This window comes from Panicum virgatum, chromosome 9N, assembly GCF_016808335.1.
Source record: "Panicum virgatum strain AP13 chromosome 9N, P.virgatum_v5, whole genome shotgun sequence".
Taxonomy (NCBI): Eukaryota; Viridiplantae; Streptophyta; class Magnoliopsida; order Poales; family Poaceae; genus Panicum; species Panicum virgatum.
The window spans coordinates 44,437,320-44,453,123 of record NC_053153.1 but is presented as its reverse complement, the minus strand read 5'-3'; the positions used below and the strand labels follow the sequence as shown (position 1 = coordinate 44,453,123).

At 43.2% G+C, this 15,804-nt stretch overlaps 1 protein-coding gene and 1 pseudogene across 7 annotated transcripts; both read right to left on the bottom strand.

Annotated features, from left to right (window-relative positions):
- Positions 1 to 2,326: 2,326 nt before the first annotated feature.
- On the bottom strand, positions 2,327 to 15,532 carry LOC120690903 (annotated as a pseudogene).
- Positions 10,501 to 14,342, bottom strand: LOC120690902. 7 transcript variants are annotated; one of them, XR_005682008.1, is made up of 7 exons: positions 14,077 to 14,293; positions 12,508 to 12,514; positions 12,337 to 12,400; positions 12,118 to 12,222; positions 11,620 to 11,655; positions 11,183 to 11,307; positions 10,501 to 10,909 (listed from the first exon to the last, which is right to left on the bottom strand). XR_005682008.1 is itself a non-coding variant. In XM_039973789.1 (5 exons), the coding sequence occupies exons 1-5, from the start codon at positions 14,325 to 14,327 to the stop codon at positions 11,263 to 11,265; spliced, it is 612 nt and encodes a 203-aa protein (XP_039829723.1). In that variant the 5' UTR covers positions 14,328 to 14,342; the 3' UTR covers positions 11,234 to 11,262. The 7 variants fall into 7 exon arrangements, 1 of the variants encoding a protein (XP_039829723.1); XR_005682005.1 differs by having other exon boundaries at positions 11,183 to 11,265; positions 12,337 to 12,514; positions 14,077 to 14,281; XR_005682003.1 differs by having other exon boundaries at positions 12,337 to 12,514; positions 14,077 to 14,277.
- Positions 15,533 to 15,804: the final 272 nt, after the last annotated feature.

The following is a 15,804-nucleotide window of genomic DNA, read 5'->3' as shown; positions in this document are numbered from 1 at the left end:
ATTCTGTTATAACCCCCTCCGTGGGTGTGGTTGGACTTGCTGAGTACGTTTGTACTCACCCCACTCTTACTTTTTACAGAAGAAGACCCGGACTTCGTACCAGACGACGCCGAGTAGGGTTATCGTTCTACACCCAACCTTGCCTGTGGAACCGGCCCTGTTGAGATGCCTCCGCTGTCGCAGTACTCTGAGCCCGTAGTAGACCCTTGTGGTTCGCGGTCTGGTGTTATGTCGTAGCCTGGTTAATTATTATTATCATCTGTATCGAGTGTCCGCCAAGGTTTGTAAGGTTTTGAACCATCTGATGTAATAAATGTGGCATCAGCCTCCTGGGACTGATGTTTTGTATCACATTTAAGTCTTCTCTTATGAGGGGATGCTTCATCTACTCTAGAAACTAAGAATGAGAGAAGAGAGCTCATTTTGTGTGTGTTGAGAGTGAGGGTGTTACTCTCTATTTATAGTGCTCCAAGGTCGGTATTTAGCCTAGCGTCAGTTGTACGCAGTTGTAGTCGGCGTGCTTAACTTCCACGCCAAAACTGAGCTTGAGACGCCGTAAAGTGGGGCCGGCCGGCCTGTGATTTTTGCTGTTTGGCGCCGACCTTCTCGTGGACACTCCTGATCTTCTCTAGATGACGGTGTGGGTTGCATGGCTTTAACGCTGAAATTGTAGGCCAGTCGGCCTGGGTTTGGCACATCTCGGCCTCTCGTTTCACCGACATCTTGATCCAAGGGTGCATGAAGTCCATACTGGTGTTCCGACCCAAAAGATCTCGCTAAGTTTGCAGGTGGGCTTTTCAATCCATGTGCTAGGCCTTTCGGTCCATTTGATCGAACCAACTTGCAATCCATGGTTTAGAGGCAATGTGAGGATGTCACTTCACTCCTGGATCAAAGACATAGCACAGTGTGTAGAGGTGCCAGGCCGGCCTGCCTAGGGGAGGCCGGTCGGCCTGGGTTTTGGCCCATTTTTCCTGATTTTTGGTAGATTAGTTCCTGCAACCATAACTCATCCAAAACTTGTTGCACTTGTTAGAAATAAGAAAAATATGTATGGAACATAGTGTGAATCTCAATTTATTTCCGAGAAGTTGACGGTCAAAATGGGAAATAATGGCCATCGGTCGGGTTTAAGGTAGTGTTAGAGTCCAATAAATTTGTCGTGTCGAAATATGGACAATTCGTTGGTAAAGGCTATGATTGTGGAGGCTTGTTCCGCTTTTCTCTTGCTGAAATTTGTAATAAATCAGTGAACCATATTTGTGGCAACGTTAGCGATGATGCGAGTGTTTGGCATTCACGTTTGTGTCATGTTAATTTTGGTTTGATGTCTCGGCTTTCCAGCATGTGTTTAATTCCGAAATTCACCATTGCCAAAGGTTCTAAGTGCCACAGCTGTGTGCAATCAAAGCAACCTCGGAAGCCTCACAAGGCTGCTGAGGAGAGACACTTGGCACCTCTAGAACTTATACATTCTGATCTATGTGAGATGAATAGTGTATTGACAAAAAGTGGAAAGAGATATTTTATGCCGTTAATTGACGATGCGACTTGTGATCTATCTGAAGTTTATCTGAAAATATTTTTAGGGGCCCTGAGTTGCTACAGTAATTCTGTTGTATTTATAGGGACGGGTTACCTTTTGAGACACCCTTAGAAAAAATGGGAGTGCTTCTAAAAAATCATTTTTGTAGTAGTGATGTAGAATCTGACATAGATTCTATCCATAGAGGATCTGGCACATAACCAACTTAGTGTGCCTCGCAAACCTAGAATGTAGGACATCCCAATGTCTACCTTTTGTCATCTTGGCACTGGAATTTGAATTATAAATAGGCCTATATTAATACGAGTATCTATTAGGGCTGGAGTTTGAATTATAAATAGGCCTATGTTAATAGGAGTATCTATTAGATCTTGTTGTGCGCCCACCAAGATTAAATAGCTAATTAAATTAATAAAGCTGTGGACACCAGAGGCACACACAGTTTCCAGAACCGTCCCGCAAAGAGTGTAGTTTTAGAAAATTTCAGACACATTACTCATCTAAATAAATGATTTTGTTGCCCCTAATTACTTCTACCAATTATGATTGAAAACCATGTTATTTATTTGGTTCTTTGGATTCTCAATGAATGTATATGTATTGAAACTAGAAAAGTAATATCTACTAAATATTTGATTGGCTCTACGTGTTTTCCAATGCAATACTTTCTTGGTACTTTGTATTACTTCAATTAAATGGATCTCATTACAAGTTAAAGCTAAATTCTTTGTGGGACAAAATTTGACTGCTAAAACTACACTCTTTGTGGGACGAAGGAAGTACATTTGTAAGACATGCACAAATGTATCACAATCCCTGTATAAAAGGCATAGTGAGGATCCAACAATATTCTTTTGGACATACAGTGAGGGCTGTAAGTTACTAAGGACATAAAAGTTTTCATTACGGATACGAGCGTAACAGTAACAGATTGAGTACATCATCAAAGTGAACAGTAAACATGGCTTCCCAAATTATTTGACACAACGGAGGCCACGCGATGCACCGTAATTTGGATATCTTGAGCTTTACTCTATGCAATTTCGTATGCAGACGGCAGCAGCCTCGGGACTGGATGAACCATCAACTGCACGGCCCGCTGCAGCAGCAGAGTGAAGGCCTCTTCCATGTTCAACTTGTCCACAGTTTGGCCCGCCGGCAGCTCCCAGCGGAACGCATGCACCAGGGTGGCGCTTGCGAGCGTGACCATCCGCAAACCCCAGCTGAGGCCCGCGCATATCCTCCGGCCCGCGCCGAACGGGATGAGCCCAAAGTCGCCCCCTTTGACATCCACGTACGCATGCGAGCCGCCTGGGAGGAACCGGGCAGGCCGGAACACCAGCGGGTCAGGCCACAGCGCTGGGTCGCGGGCAATGCCCCACACGTTCACCAGCAGCTCCGAGCCCTTCGGGATGCAGTAGCCGGCAACCTCGCATTCTTGCGTTTTTTTTATTTTTATATTTTTGAAAAACATTTTTACAAAAATATATTTTCAATATCACAATTTATAGTTTTGTACCCCTGCCGCCCCCGGCCTGCCGCCCGACAGGGGGGCGGCAGGGACTTATGTGTAAATTAAAAAAAAATTATTTGCGCTGAAGCCTTTGGCGGGAGCCTGCCGCCCCCCTGCCGGGCGGCAGGCCCCCTGCCGCCACTCCAATGGGCGCGGCGGCAGGGGGGCGGCAGGCTCCCCCATCCTGTATAAAAGGTTTCTCTCCCCCCTCCCCCCTCATTTGCTTCACATCCAGAGAGCGGGAGGGAGAGAGGAGGGGTGAGGGAGGGAGTTGTAACGGCGAAGCCCTGCCGGATTTTGGATCCTAATCGTAGGTAATAAATATTTCTCAACTTTCTCGATCTAAATTTTTTGTATGTTTAATTCTATAATTAGTGTATGCAGCAGTAATTTTTTGTAATGTTTTTAATATAATTTAGGTAGAATTAAGATTAGTTTTTAGAAAAACCAATTAGGTTTACCAACAAATTTTGTGGTATTGATTAGTTATTTAATACGAGAAAAAATTTCGAGAAATAGTCAGAAATTGTAGAAAATGTTAGAAAAGTATATGAAACATTCAGATAGATTGTAGAAAATGCAGAAAAATTTAGAAAATATTAGAAAAATATATTTATAAAAATATATTGTAAAAAATTGTAGGAAATGCACAAAAATGTTAAAAAAAGTTTATGAAAATTTAAGATAAATTATAGAAAATGCAGAAAAATTTAGAAAATGTTAGAAAAATATATTTATAAAAATATATTGTACAAAAATTGTAGGAAATGCAAGAAAATTTTAGAAAAGTTTATGAAAATTTAAGATAAATTGTAGAAAAATGTAGAAAAATTATAGAAAATGCAGAAAACTTATATTTTTTTTTGTGTTAGGTATGGCCGAAGATACACCAGCTCTACTTGACGGAGTCGTAGACTCGTCGCACCGGTCCTTCCTTGCAATGGTTCAGCGCGTGAAACTTAACGTGCTGCGTCCACGTCCACCAGCGGAGTTTATTCCTGTTGACCCACGATGGGTGCCCAGGTGATATGTCGTCGGATTATGTTTTTAAGAATACGTTCGTTTCGTATATGTTTCGTACATAATGTACTTACCTTTGATCGTTCTATTTTTCAGGTTGAGTGAGGCTGGTCTTCTTACTATAGGTCGTCTTGCTGAGAGTGGTTCAGTACAGCTGGACAAGTCCCTACTGACGGCTCTGGTTGATAGATGGAGGCCTGAGACAAACACATTCCACCTCCCTTGTGGGGAGATGACACCGACCCTACAGGACGTTGCGATGCTGCTGGGTCTTCCTATCAGTGGGGATGCCGTAGGGCCTCGTGTTGTCCCGCCTACGTGGTTGGACGATCTAGAAGAGCGTTTTGCAAATATTGACATCGCGATTGATGTAGAAGAGCACCCAAAAGCAACAGGCCCTGCCAAGGCATGGATCCTCCAGTTCCAGGTACATACCTTGTTTTGTTACGATTAATGTTAGAGTTATGCTTTTGACTAGTGCAGTTATGGTTTTATTTTATAATTGATCTCGTACTCATAAATGTTCATCTTTTCTATGCAGCCCGACAATTTGGCACATGATGCTGATGATGATAGCGTCACTCGATCCCTTGAGGCATACCTGTTGTGGTTGTTTAGATACATAATGTTCAACAACTCACACGGGGCTTATGTGGATAGGGTGCTTGTGCCTTACGCACTAGAGATCGCAGAGGCAGCTGTGGAGGAAATGCCTCAATACAGTTGGGGTGCAGCGGTACTTGCAGCCACGTACCGTGGCCTCTGCAAGGCATCGGTGCAAAATAAGCACAATGCAATTCTTACAGGATGTCCAATTCTGCTACAGCTTTGGTCGTACGAGAGGATAGCAATTGGTCGCCTGCTTGTCGACCACTCACCGTATGAGCTGGATATGTACGGTGACACCGAGGACGATAGGCCCACCATGGGGACTCTCTGGTACGCTCGTCAGGTACGGAAATGACTGCTACTCATACTATTCTGTTGGCAATTCTGTTGCTTTGTTTTACCCTCTTTGTATTTCTTATTTGTATATATTATTATTAATTTTGTGCAGAAGAGATGGGCCCACGTACAGTCTCGTCGGGCCTATCCTGAATTTGTGGCTGAGTTTGATCGGTTGACACCTGAAGACGTCGTGTGGGAGCCCTACTCCGAGTTGGCTATAAACACTCGTGCACCGATCGGGATATCTTCGATTTGCTTTCAGGGCCAGGCCTTTTGGATGACAACTACAGCGTTGGTGTACGATGTTTACATTGAGGCTCACTGCCCGGACAGAGTCAGTAGACAGTTCGGTCAAAGGCAGTTGTATCCTGTGCCGTCAGCATTGGATCGGGTCGAACGCCATGACCACAGGTAACAATTCATATACTATTTCAGTGATTATGCATTGTATAGTTAACTAATCATATTTGACTAAATTGTTTTCAATATTTAGTTTATCGAGGACTGGGCAACCCTTCTCCAACATGTGGGTGACAAAGGGTGCAGCCTTGGGTCGATGGCTGGGACCAGGCAGAAGAGAACGTGGCGCTTGCGACCCCTGCACACACGGAGGCTTCGTACAGGGCGTACCTGAGCTGGTACCAGCCTCAGACTCGTTGCCGCTTGATATATGCTGACATGCAACCACAGCCGCATGTTGCGACAACACAGGATGGGTACGCACGACATAGGGATGAGGCATTAGCTGGGGCGGTGAGTCAAAGTTATCATCGCTTTTCAAATACTTTGGATTACAGTGTTAATGCCTTTTTTTTCTTGCTTGCAGTTTGAAATGTGCAGGTTGATGGACTTAGATGCCATGGCGAATTTGATGAGGATTCGAGGGGGATCTACGATGGATAGGAATGAGCAAGAGTCGGCCTGGACCCGAGTTTAACAAAGAGCTCATTCCATGCTTGAAGCCTTTGGTAGCCGGACATTGTACGATGACTCGTACGGTTCGTCTCAAGCCTCGACCTCGTTTCCTTGTGGTCCCACACAGCAGCAGTCTTCCCAAGCACCTTATTGGTCTCAGCAGCATTATCCAGGTACGTGAGGATACTTACTAACTTCCTACTTTGAAGCCAACAATTAATTCTCAGTCCATACAGGTGATGCACACCCACCTTACCAACCTCACAGAGGGACTCAGTTTAGTACCATGGCACCAGCTGCAAGGATGTCATTTCAACTAACACAGGCACCACCACGACTTTTCGGTAGACATATAGTCAATATCTTAATTTCAATTAATTGTGGTATGAAGTCTAATTCCTTTTGTATTTACATATAGGATCACAACAGTTATATGATGTTGGACCTTCTTCGTATTACCCTACGGTGACAGCAGAAGGAACGCAAGGTAAATACCTAATCTGTAGCCCGAATTTATCATGTGCTTCTTATTTCTATGAATATTTTAAATAATTTGAACGGTTTACAGGATCGCACCACCAGCTTCCTGATATGGGTCATTTCTCGTATCCACCACCACCAGGTACGTATGATGAATATATACCAAAATATATGACTTATAAGACGATGATTAAGATATCTTAATTGCTACTGTATAGGGCCCACACAGGATACCTTTGAGGCGAACTTCGAAGATTGGAGTCGGTTATTTTCTACACCTAACCAGCAGGCCGATCCTACCTTCCAGACACCTATGGCCACGTCCACGCTCAGCGTAAAAGAGGTCGACATGGCCGGGGTGGCCGGGGTGGTTAGGAGGTGCTTCTAGCAGTTTCCGTATTTTTGTTATGGACATGTCGTCATGTTATACTTATTTCATTCTCAGGCATCACCTATTTCGTTCTCATTTGCGTATGTGTATGATTTGCTAATTTATACTTTTCATATTCATATACTTTACTAATGCTTTTTATTTCTATCCAAAATATCTAAAACCACATCTACATATACTTTACTAATGCTTTTTATTTCTATCCAAAATATCTAAAACTACATCTAATGGCCCATTTTGCGGGGAGAGGGAGATTGCCGCCCCCTGCCGCCCAGTGGAGTGGCGGTAGGGTACCTGCCGCCCGGCAGGGGGGAGGCAGGCTCCCGCCGAGGGCTTCCGCGCAAATAATTTTTTTTAATTTACATATAAGTCCCTGCTGCCCCCCTGCCGGGCGGTAAGGGTACAAAACTGTAAATTATGATATTGAAAATATATTTCTGTAAAAAATATTTTCCAAAAACATAAAAATAAAAAAGACGCCGCATTCTTCGGCGGCCATGCGGGGCAGCGAGAGCGGCGTCGAGGGATGCAGCCGGAACGTCTCCTCGACGACCGCGTTGAAGAAGGTCAGGTGCGGGAGGTCGGACTCCGAGACCAGCCTTCCGCGGCCCACGACGGCGTCCAGCTCCTCCTGGGCCTGCCAGAGGATGTCCGGGTGGCGGATCAGCTCCGACAGCGACCACTCCACTATCGTCGACGTCGTGTCAGTCCCCGCCACGAACAGGTTCTGGTGTTTGTCAACAATGCACGCAGGGTTAATCATTTCGTTTTCCGGTCAAATCCCGGTGTTTAGCGGAAACGGAATTCCGTTCCGAAATTTCGGTAAATTTCGGCGAATTTCGTTGAATTTCGGTCGAAATTTGTTGAATTTTGAATTTGAAAACGAAATATACCGAAAAATACCGAAATTTCGGATCCCGGTAACTAGCGGAAACGAAAAATTTTCCGAAATTTCGGCGAAATTTCGCCGAAATTGTTAACCCTGAATGCACGAACAGCATATACATCAGAAGAGTGATCATCGATGATGTTTTCTTTTCTTCAATGTTCTTATTGTTGACATATATATAATAAGTATACTATATAATAAACACCGCATTCAATTTGGTACGTTTCGTTATCTACTCCGTACTTGTTAGTACATTGGCAATGGCTGCCAACCTAATAAATTAAAGCTTGACTTGCCATGTTTGGGCCACATACTACGAAGCAATATGGTTCGCTGGTCACGTCGGCAACGACAAAGCGAGAAATAAAGCACACCTGTCTCCGAAAGGTATGGTTAAGGTGCAAGCAAAAGGCCAGCACGGTTTGCTCGGATGCTATCTTTCACAGTTCTCATGTACTTATTGTAGCGATGGACGAAGCGTTACCTTGGCATCTATACTATTTCTCGTGCTTACAACGACAGGTTAATGATCCATAAAAAATCTGGAATCTTTCGTGATGGTTGAACTAGTTTACTTCAAAGACGAAACAACTCCTGATTGAAGCTGAACCCAAATCGCTAGAATTATATTTGGCTTGCAACTAATTAACCAGCTCGTTACAGCTTGGACTTGGAGTGGCAAAGTGCTCAATAATTTATATATACTAATAACAGATTTAAGGATCGGGCTTATCAATAAGAACCAGGTTAAAATAATTTATGTTTTTGAGCTGAAAATAATCAGGACTAAGCTGGATTGTGAAGAAGGCATATATAAGGGTCATGTTTCATTACCACCTCTAAGTTGATCGTGCCCCTCCACCACATCGCTTCTACCAATGGCAGCGTTAACCTCGTCATCCTCAACGTGACATTGACATCCTAACCACGCGTAACGTCACCCACGTCGGTGAGCTGCTATGGATCTACCTTTCCTCCTGTACTTCGTCACCGAGCAGTAGGAGAAAACTTCCCTAATCGCTCGCGTGCGAGTCCTCGCTGCAGTTGCTGCAGAGGAATCATTCCCATCCCACCTCAAATATGCTCGTGTATCTGTGCATGTGTATTCTTATGAACCTTTAATTTAGGTACCGGTTTGATTACAAGTGTCCAAGAGAAAATTAGAGTACTATGACTTTACACCCTCCTATGTGACGAAAAGCAAGCGACTTGTTACATCCAATCTAGATTAGATTCGTTTAGGTCCTTTTTTAAGATGCAAAGATTATCGGGAATCCAAAACAGCAAGCGCGCGCTGCCAACCTTCCTAGCGCGCGATGCTATAGCTGCCGCGAGCTGCACTCACCCACGTGAGTGAGTGACGTGACGGTCCAGGTATTTATTTTCTTTTTTCATTTCTATTTTTTTCCTTCACATTCCATTGACAACTTTTGCATGAAAATCATACTAAAAGATTATACCGAGACTTGTGTTTCGAAATTGTATGATAAATTTGAGCGTAAAAAGTTATACGAGAAATCTTCCAGATAACATCTTTATACAATTTTATGCTAAAATGTTGTCCTCTGTAAGTTATATTTATAAAAGTATACATTAAGTTATATATGTATCGTGAAAGTTGTGCTAAAATTGTATTTCAAGTTATTACGAAAGAGTTGTATGTAAAAGTTATGTACACCATAAAAAGTTATGATGATAATTTTTCCTTTTCAGTTGGTCTCTTTTTTTATGTTCTATTATGTGTTGAAGTTCTCTTGACAACTTTTTTTTATAAAAAGTGTTGACTATTTGTACTCAAAAGTTGTATGATGAATTTCATGCGTAAAAAGTTGTATGATGAACTTGTGTAAAAGAATTTGTACGAGAAGTCTCCCTGATAAAGATAACATTCTACAAGTTATGCTAAAAGTTAAGTACAAGTTGTACTAAAAAATTATTCCTCAAGTTGCTAGAAAAAAGTTATACGTAAAAGTTATGTATATCATAAAAAGTTATGATGATTATTCTCCACTGAAGACGCGCAAAAGTTATACTAAAAATTTATATTTACAAATTATAAATTTCCAAAAGTAGAAAAATGTAGAAAAAAAAACTTTCCAAAAAAGGAAAGATTGCTACTGTCGGAGATCGCGCGCCAGGAAGCCTCCTGGGGCGCGCGCGGACTAGCATGGCCCAAAGATTATTCTGGAGGTTGATGGAATAACATCATAGTATTGAAAACTTATTTAAGGTGAATGGCCACAATAAAAACCGTTGTTTTTGCAAACGTGGTATGTCGAATACCACATCTTATTATTGAGGAAATGTCCATCAGCACACTTTTGAAACGTATAGATTAAAATGCTGGATTTCGTTTCCCTGTTTGGATGGAATTTGTAATAATGTACGGATCGGATTTTGGATAATTTTATTTCGTTATTTAAACTAATGTATGGATTTTAAATGACTGTTAATGAGCTAGCCGGATTTACGGATAATTTTATTTCGTTATTTAAAATAAAGTATGGATTTAAATGACTGTTCATGAGCTAGCATGTTTCGTAGTACATCAGTACCTGTCGACAGCAATAGGCCCGAGTTTCACGTTCAGATCTTTTTTCTTTCGGGTGTGTCTCCACGTCAATTGATTGATATTTACATTATCTGTCAATCACCAGTTTTGGCCGTAGATTTATTTATAATCCATCCTCTGAGCACACTTTCCTGATTTGAGCCTGCTTCTTAATGTTTGTTACCCGTTAGTAAGCATATCTGGCGCACTTTTTTGGATAGACAGAAACTTTTTTGGAGGCCCAATAAAAAAAACATGCAAAAACAAAATTATACCATTAGCCCATTACATAGTTTAACAAAATTAATCTAAAAAATACACAGAAAAAAGAGGTGCGAATGCATGCTATGGTAGCCGCCAAAAAACGTGATCTATCACAGCTCTGCCTCCAGCCCCAGACACACAAAAGGAAAAACAAATCTGCTATGTAAGCCTCGTGAAGCCATGGAGGTAAACCTTCCCAAAAGCAAGAGAAAGCAGCGGATGGAGATCTATTGGGGAGATCAACAAAAATATGAGCATTATGCATCGGCGGGCAATGTCAGTTCCTCTCTCCCCCACCCACCCCATGTTATCCTCTTTGTGTTCCTCCTTCCAGCTGATGACTTATGACCTCACGGGCACTTTCTCGAACTCAATTAATTAAAAAAGTGAATCTACAAAAAAAGATTAGGTGCTCTTGTCAGTTTAGTTAGGCATAAATCTGTAGAACATGGAAAACATGGTATGGGATGTTGACGTTCATTTTTTCTGAGATGAAGAAAACAACATATTTGACTTGCAAAACCATTGTCTATTTTGTACTTTGATGAGCAGTCATACTAATTTCTAGTTAGCTGTTACAGTTATATTAAGATCCTCAGTTTCAGCGTGCTAGATGTGGAATTATTTTAGAATCTAGAAATTAAGATGTTAGATTGTTTACTTACAATGATGCCTCATGGTGACAGCCGCCCCTTTGTTGGTTCTGCTGATTGTTGTTCCAATTTTGTGCTTTAGGTGGGAAATTTCACTGCAAACAATTGGGGTAGAGGTCCAAAAGAGCATGATGTTCCTGTAGCAACTGGTGCTTTTATGTCAAACTCAAACATGATTATGCAAGAGAGTTATACTGGGCTCATGATGGAACAGATTAGAAACTCTCAAGAACCACCATTTTGCCAGCAACATGTTGAGGTATGCATTGGGTTGAGGGGAGAATCATTAATGAATATGATAGTATATGGTTACAATATACTACTATGGTTTTTTTAGATAAAAGAATAATCATATCCCGGCCTCTATATCGCAAGTTATATACTACTATGGTTAGTAAGAGACTTTTGAACTGGTGCTTGTAAAAAATAAATAAAGACAAACAACATACCACGAAATGATTGGAGGCAGGTAACATCACTTCCTTCTGGCGCATTCGATCATGATGACAATCCAGGATGCACAAATCCACAGAACATACGGGTGAGAAAAAAATAGGTGCTCCAGTTGCTGTGTTTTACATATTCATTATTCTTAATCATTTAGGTAGTGCATTATAGATATTTACAAGTGACGAAATCTTGAAAAATATAATACAGGGACAATGATGCTAGATATATAGATACGTGGAATTCAATACAATGTTCACAGGTTTGTGAGTGAAAAAAGAATAATATAGTAATGAATTCATGATTGTTTACAAACTACTAAATGATGAAAATTATACCAATGTGGAAAAGACAGTTCACATGTGTTACATCCTGAAATAGGTGTACTCATCATTTCAAAAATTGGTGTGACAATGACAAAAAATAAATGATGAAAATATATTTCTTAGAGAGGCATTAAACAAAAATTGAAGTAGCACAGTAGGGTATGCAAGGCATACATAATCTGACAACGCAAAGTTGAAGCTCCCATTTGCAAGTCTGAAGCATTTCCCACATTTCTCAAACATATAAGATTGATTGACTTCATGGCTCATAAGATAATCCTATGTAAGAAATAGAGAGACTACAAATAAATATTACATAATCATATAGTTGAAAAGAGGGACAACAAAATCAACATATGTACCAAAGAAAGAGTAAATTTGAGGGACACATACGCCAACAGGTGAGAAGAAATAATGTTTCCGCGAATCTTTTGGGTGTCTATCCTTGAACAACTTCCTGCAAAATGCGTTAATAACATGGATGTGCACAGATTTTTTATGGCTTCGACTCATTGATTTCCCAAGCTCGTCAAAGTTAACACGGACATTGTCATAGTTGATTACCTCCTTGCTGAAAATAATGCCAAAATGTAGAAAACATTCTTAAAAGACAATATGAGTAACCAAATGCAAAAAATCAATCCGAGATAGCATATACTTGACAGCTGAAAAAATGTGGGTCGATTTGTTAACATGCATAGTAACAGGATACAAGCTGCTTGTGGTATTGTAATAAGACAGATAACTCAAAAGGCTACTTAGAGAAAACAAAATCTGGAACACCCACATACACACACACACACGCACGCACACGCACACGCACACGCGCGCGCGCGCACACACACACAAATAGTGATGCATTCTTGCTGGTCAGTAAACTAAGATTAATTGAAGTCTTTAACACACCCAATACTAAGAGCATTTCTACAATTTTCAGAGTTAATATCCCAGTGATGGACATGTTAAGTGTCTCATTAAACCCCTCTCTTCCTCCTATTTCACAAAATACATTCGGTGATGGTATACAGAAAGTAGTAGATATGGGTCAAATTAAATAAACTATAGTTCATACCGAGTGAAATTATAGAAATACTTCGTAAATTTGTGGTAACATTTGAACAAGGAACAAGCATTACGAATGCAAATAACAAGGAACCAACAAAAGATATTCTAGGATTCATCAGTTTACATTAAATAAGCATTACGACATGGCATTCTAAAAATCTTAAAGGCATGAAATGTAAGCGAAAATTCAGAAAGTGCATATACAAACAGATAAAACAAATGAGAGAGGGGGGAGGATCCATCAATAAGAAGGCCAGCTCTCACATTGCCTGACAAAACCCCACCCAGGAACCGCAGCAAACTTGCCCCACAGTTCCCAAAAATCCTCAGCTGCTGCGAACATGCACAACTGCTCAATATATTAAGTGCCAAAAATGTCGCAGCAGGATGGATGGCTGCAGAAAGCACAGGTCCGAGAGGACCACTCTTGCTAGCCGAGTTCTGACTTCAGAATGAAGGAATTTTTTCCTCATTGTTAACTTAAATATTCAAGCTGACAATAGTTTGAAAGATGAAAAGATAGACAGACATAGAGCAGCTGTCCTCACTAAATTTCGGCAACCACATACACAAATTTACAAGGACATGAAACTCTTTTATCAAAGTCGTGAACTAGAAATGGAAGAGGTATGTGGGGAATTTGAACACAAAAATAGTCTAACAAACACGGCACAAAAGCCTGCTAGGCTGTAGTAGCTACTGAGGGAGGGGAGGATCAAGGATGATGAGAGTGGCTGGCGCATGAAATTGATGTGCCTCGGTGCAGCGCATCACGTCCCCTCCGGCTCTGGTTCCAACATCGGATCTCCGCCCCCTCCCCATCCACTACCGAATCTGCTTAGGATGACCCCAAGGCACCAGCCCCCCCCCCCCCCCACCAGCCCCGAAATGGAACCCTAAAATGAAATAACAGCAAAACAGAAGCTAAATCGGCTTGAATCGCACACAGGAGAATCAGACAACACCCACATTGGCTAGAAACGCACAAGGAGGATCAGAAAACACCCACAAATGAGAAAACCAAGGGGGAAATCACATCTGGTAGGTTCGATTGGTGTGGAGATTTACCAATAAAACGCCGTATCGCTGTGTTGCCGCCGTCCACAAGGAGCACACGCCCGGCGCCGATTCACTATCCCTCTCGCCTCAGTTCCCTCGATCTGGTGAGGAGAGGAACAAAAATCACCGGAAATCGCCGCGAGCTGTCTGCCACCTGCACCTCCCACCTCTATCCTTTCGATGGGGATGAAAACGAGAAGGCCAAACAAACAAAACAGAGGATGGGTCTCCACCAAAATTGAATCCGACCTGCTAAGCATTAACAGGCGTGAAACGTACCAAAAGCGGACCCGGTAGCATAATTTGCACACAAAGCAATCTCGCCCATCCATTTGCAATCGGACGTGCCAGCAAGTTGATTGACGGATAAGTGGAAAATCAATCAGTTGACAAGGAGCAAAACTGTTTTCTTTTACCTTTTTCTATGCGTCGCCTAACGCTAACCATGCATGCATGGTTCGATTGGGAAACGAAATATATCGTAAAACAACGAAAATTGAACTTACCAAAATAAGTGCTTTGGCATCGGTTTCGGTGACCCCATCCTCCTCGCCATCGGCTAGGGGCCGCTCATCGTGCACCATCGGCAGCAGCAAGCCCAGCAGGTCCTTGCCGTCCTCTCCGGCTGGCTTAACCCCGGCCTTCCTCTCAGCAATGATCCCGTTCATCATGTCGTCGAACCGGCGGTGCAGCTTCTTCAACTTGGCCACCACGCCCTGCGGGTCCAACCACCGGAGCGCCGGCACGAAGTCGCCGACGTTGAGAACCCCTCCCACCTGCATCACCTCAAGCACGATCTCCTTGAACTCCCTTGCGCCCTCGTTGCCGGCGGCGGCGAACACCCGCCCCCCAACGGCCGCTCGGGAGATCACGTTTGTCGTGCACACGTTCACGGCCTTGCCGAGCGGCACCGGCAGCGCGTCGCTGCCTTGCCCCACCAGCAGCGACCTCACCATGAGCGCGGCCTCCCGTTCCCGGACGGCGCGGAGGTCGTCGAGCGCGCGCGCGGAGAAGAGGTTCACGGCGCACACCTTCCGCATCGCACGCCACCGGGGCCCGTAGGGGGCGAACACGACGTCCTGGTAATTGTACGCCATGTGCTCCCCGCCGGAGTTGGGCGGGCGGCAGCTGAAGTTGGCGTTGTGGACGCGGAGGAACTGCTCCGCCACGGCGGCCGATCCGGCCACCACCACGTTGGAGCTGCCGAAATGCAGCCGCAGCAGTGGGCCGTACACCATGGTCATCTCGTGCAGTGTCTGGTGCGTCTTCCCGCCGAGCTGCGGCAGGTTGCCTAGGACAGGCCAGCCCCTCGGGCCCGGCGGCAGCGGCGCAGTCTTCCTGGCCGCCGGCTGCCTGAAGAGGAAGTAGCATACGAGTATACGACCACGGACACTGCAAAGGTGGAGAGCAGCAGCGGAGTTGGGAGATCCATAGCTTGCCCGAGCTCCATGGATTCGTCGGCTGAGGACGACGTGCGTGGGAGATACAAGGCATGGGCATGTGGATACTATATTACTATGTAGTGGAGATGAGAAGTTGGTGAATTGGGTGCCAAGTCGTCGTTGCCTTACCTACTACCGCCAATGCAAGTAATCGATATGGTTCATGCATGGATAAGAAAATATACGTGCACCCTTAAAAAAAATACCCTTCAAAAAAAGAAAATATACGTGCGGTTTGTAATTTCTTTGTTGTCCAACAGGCAACAACAATTAAATGACTAAATGATGAGTTATC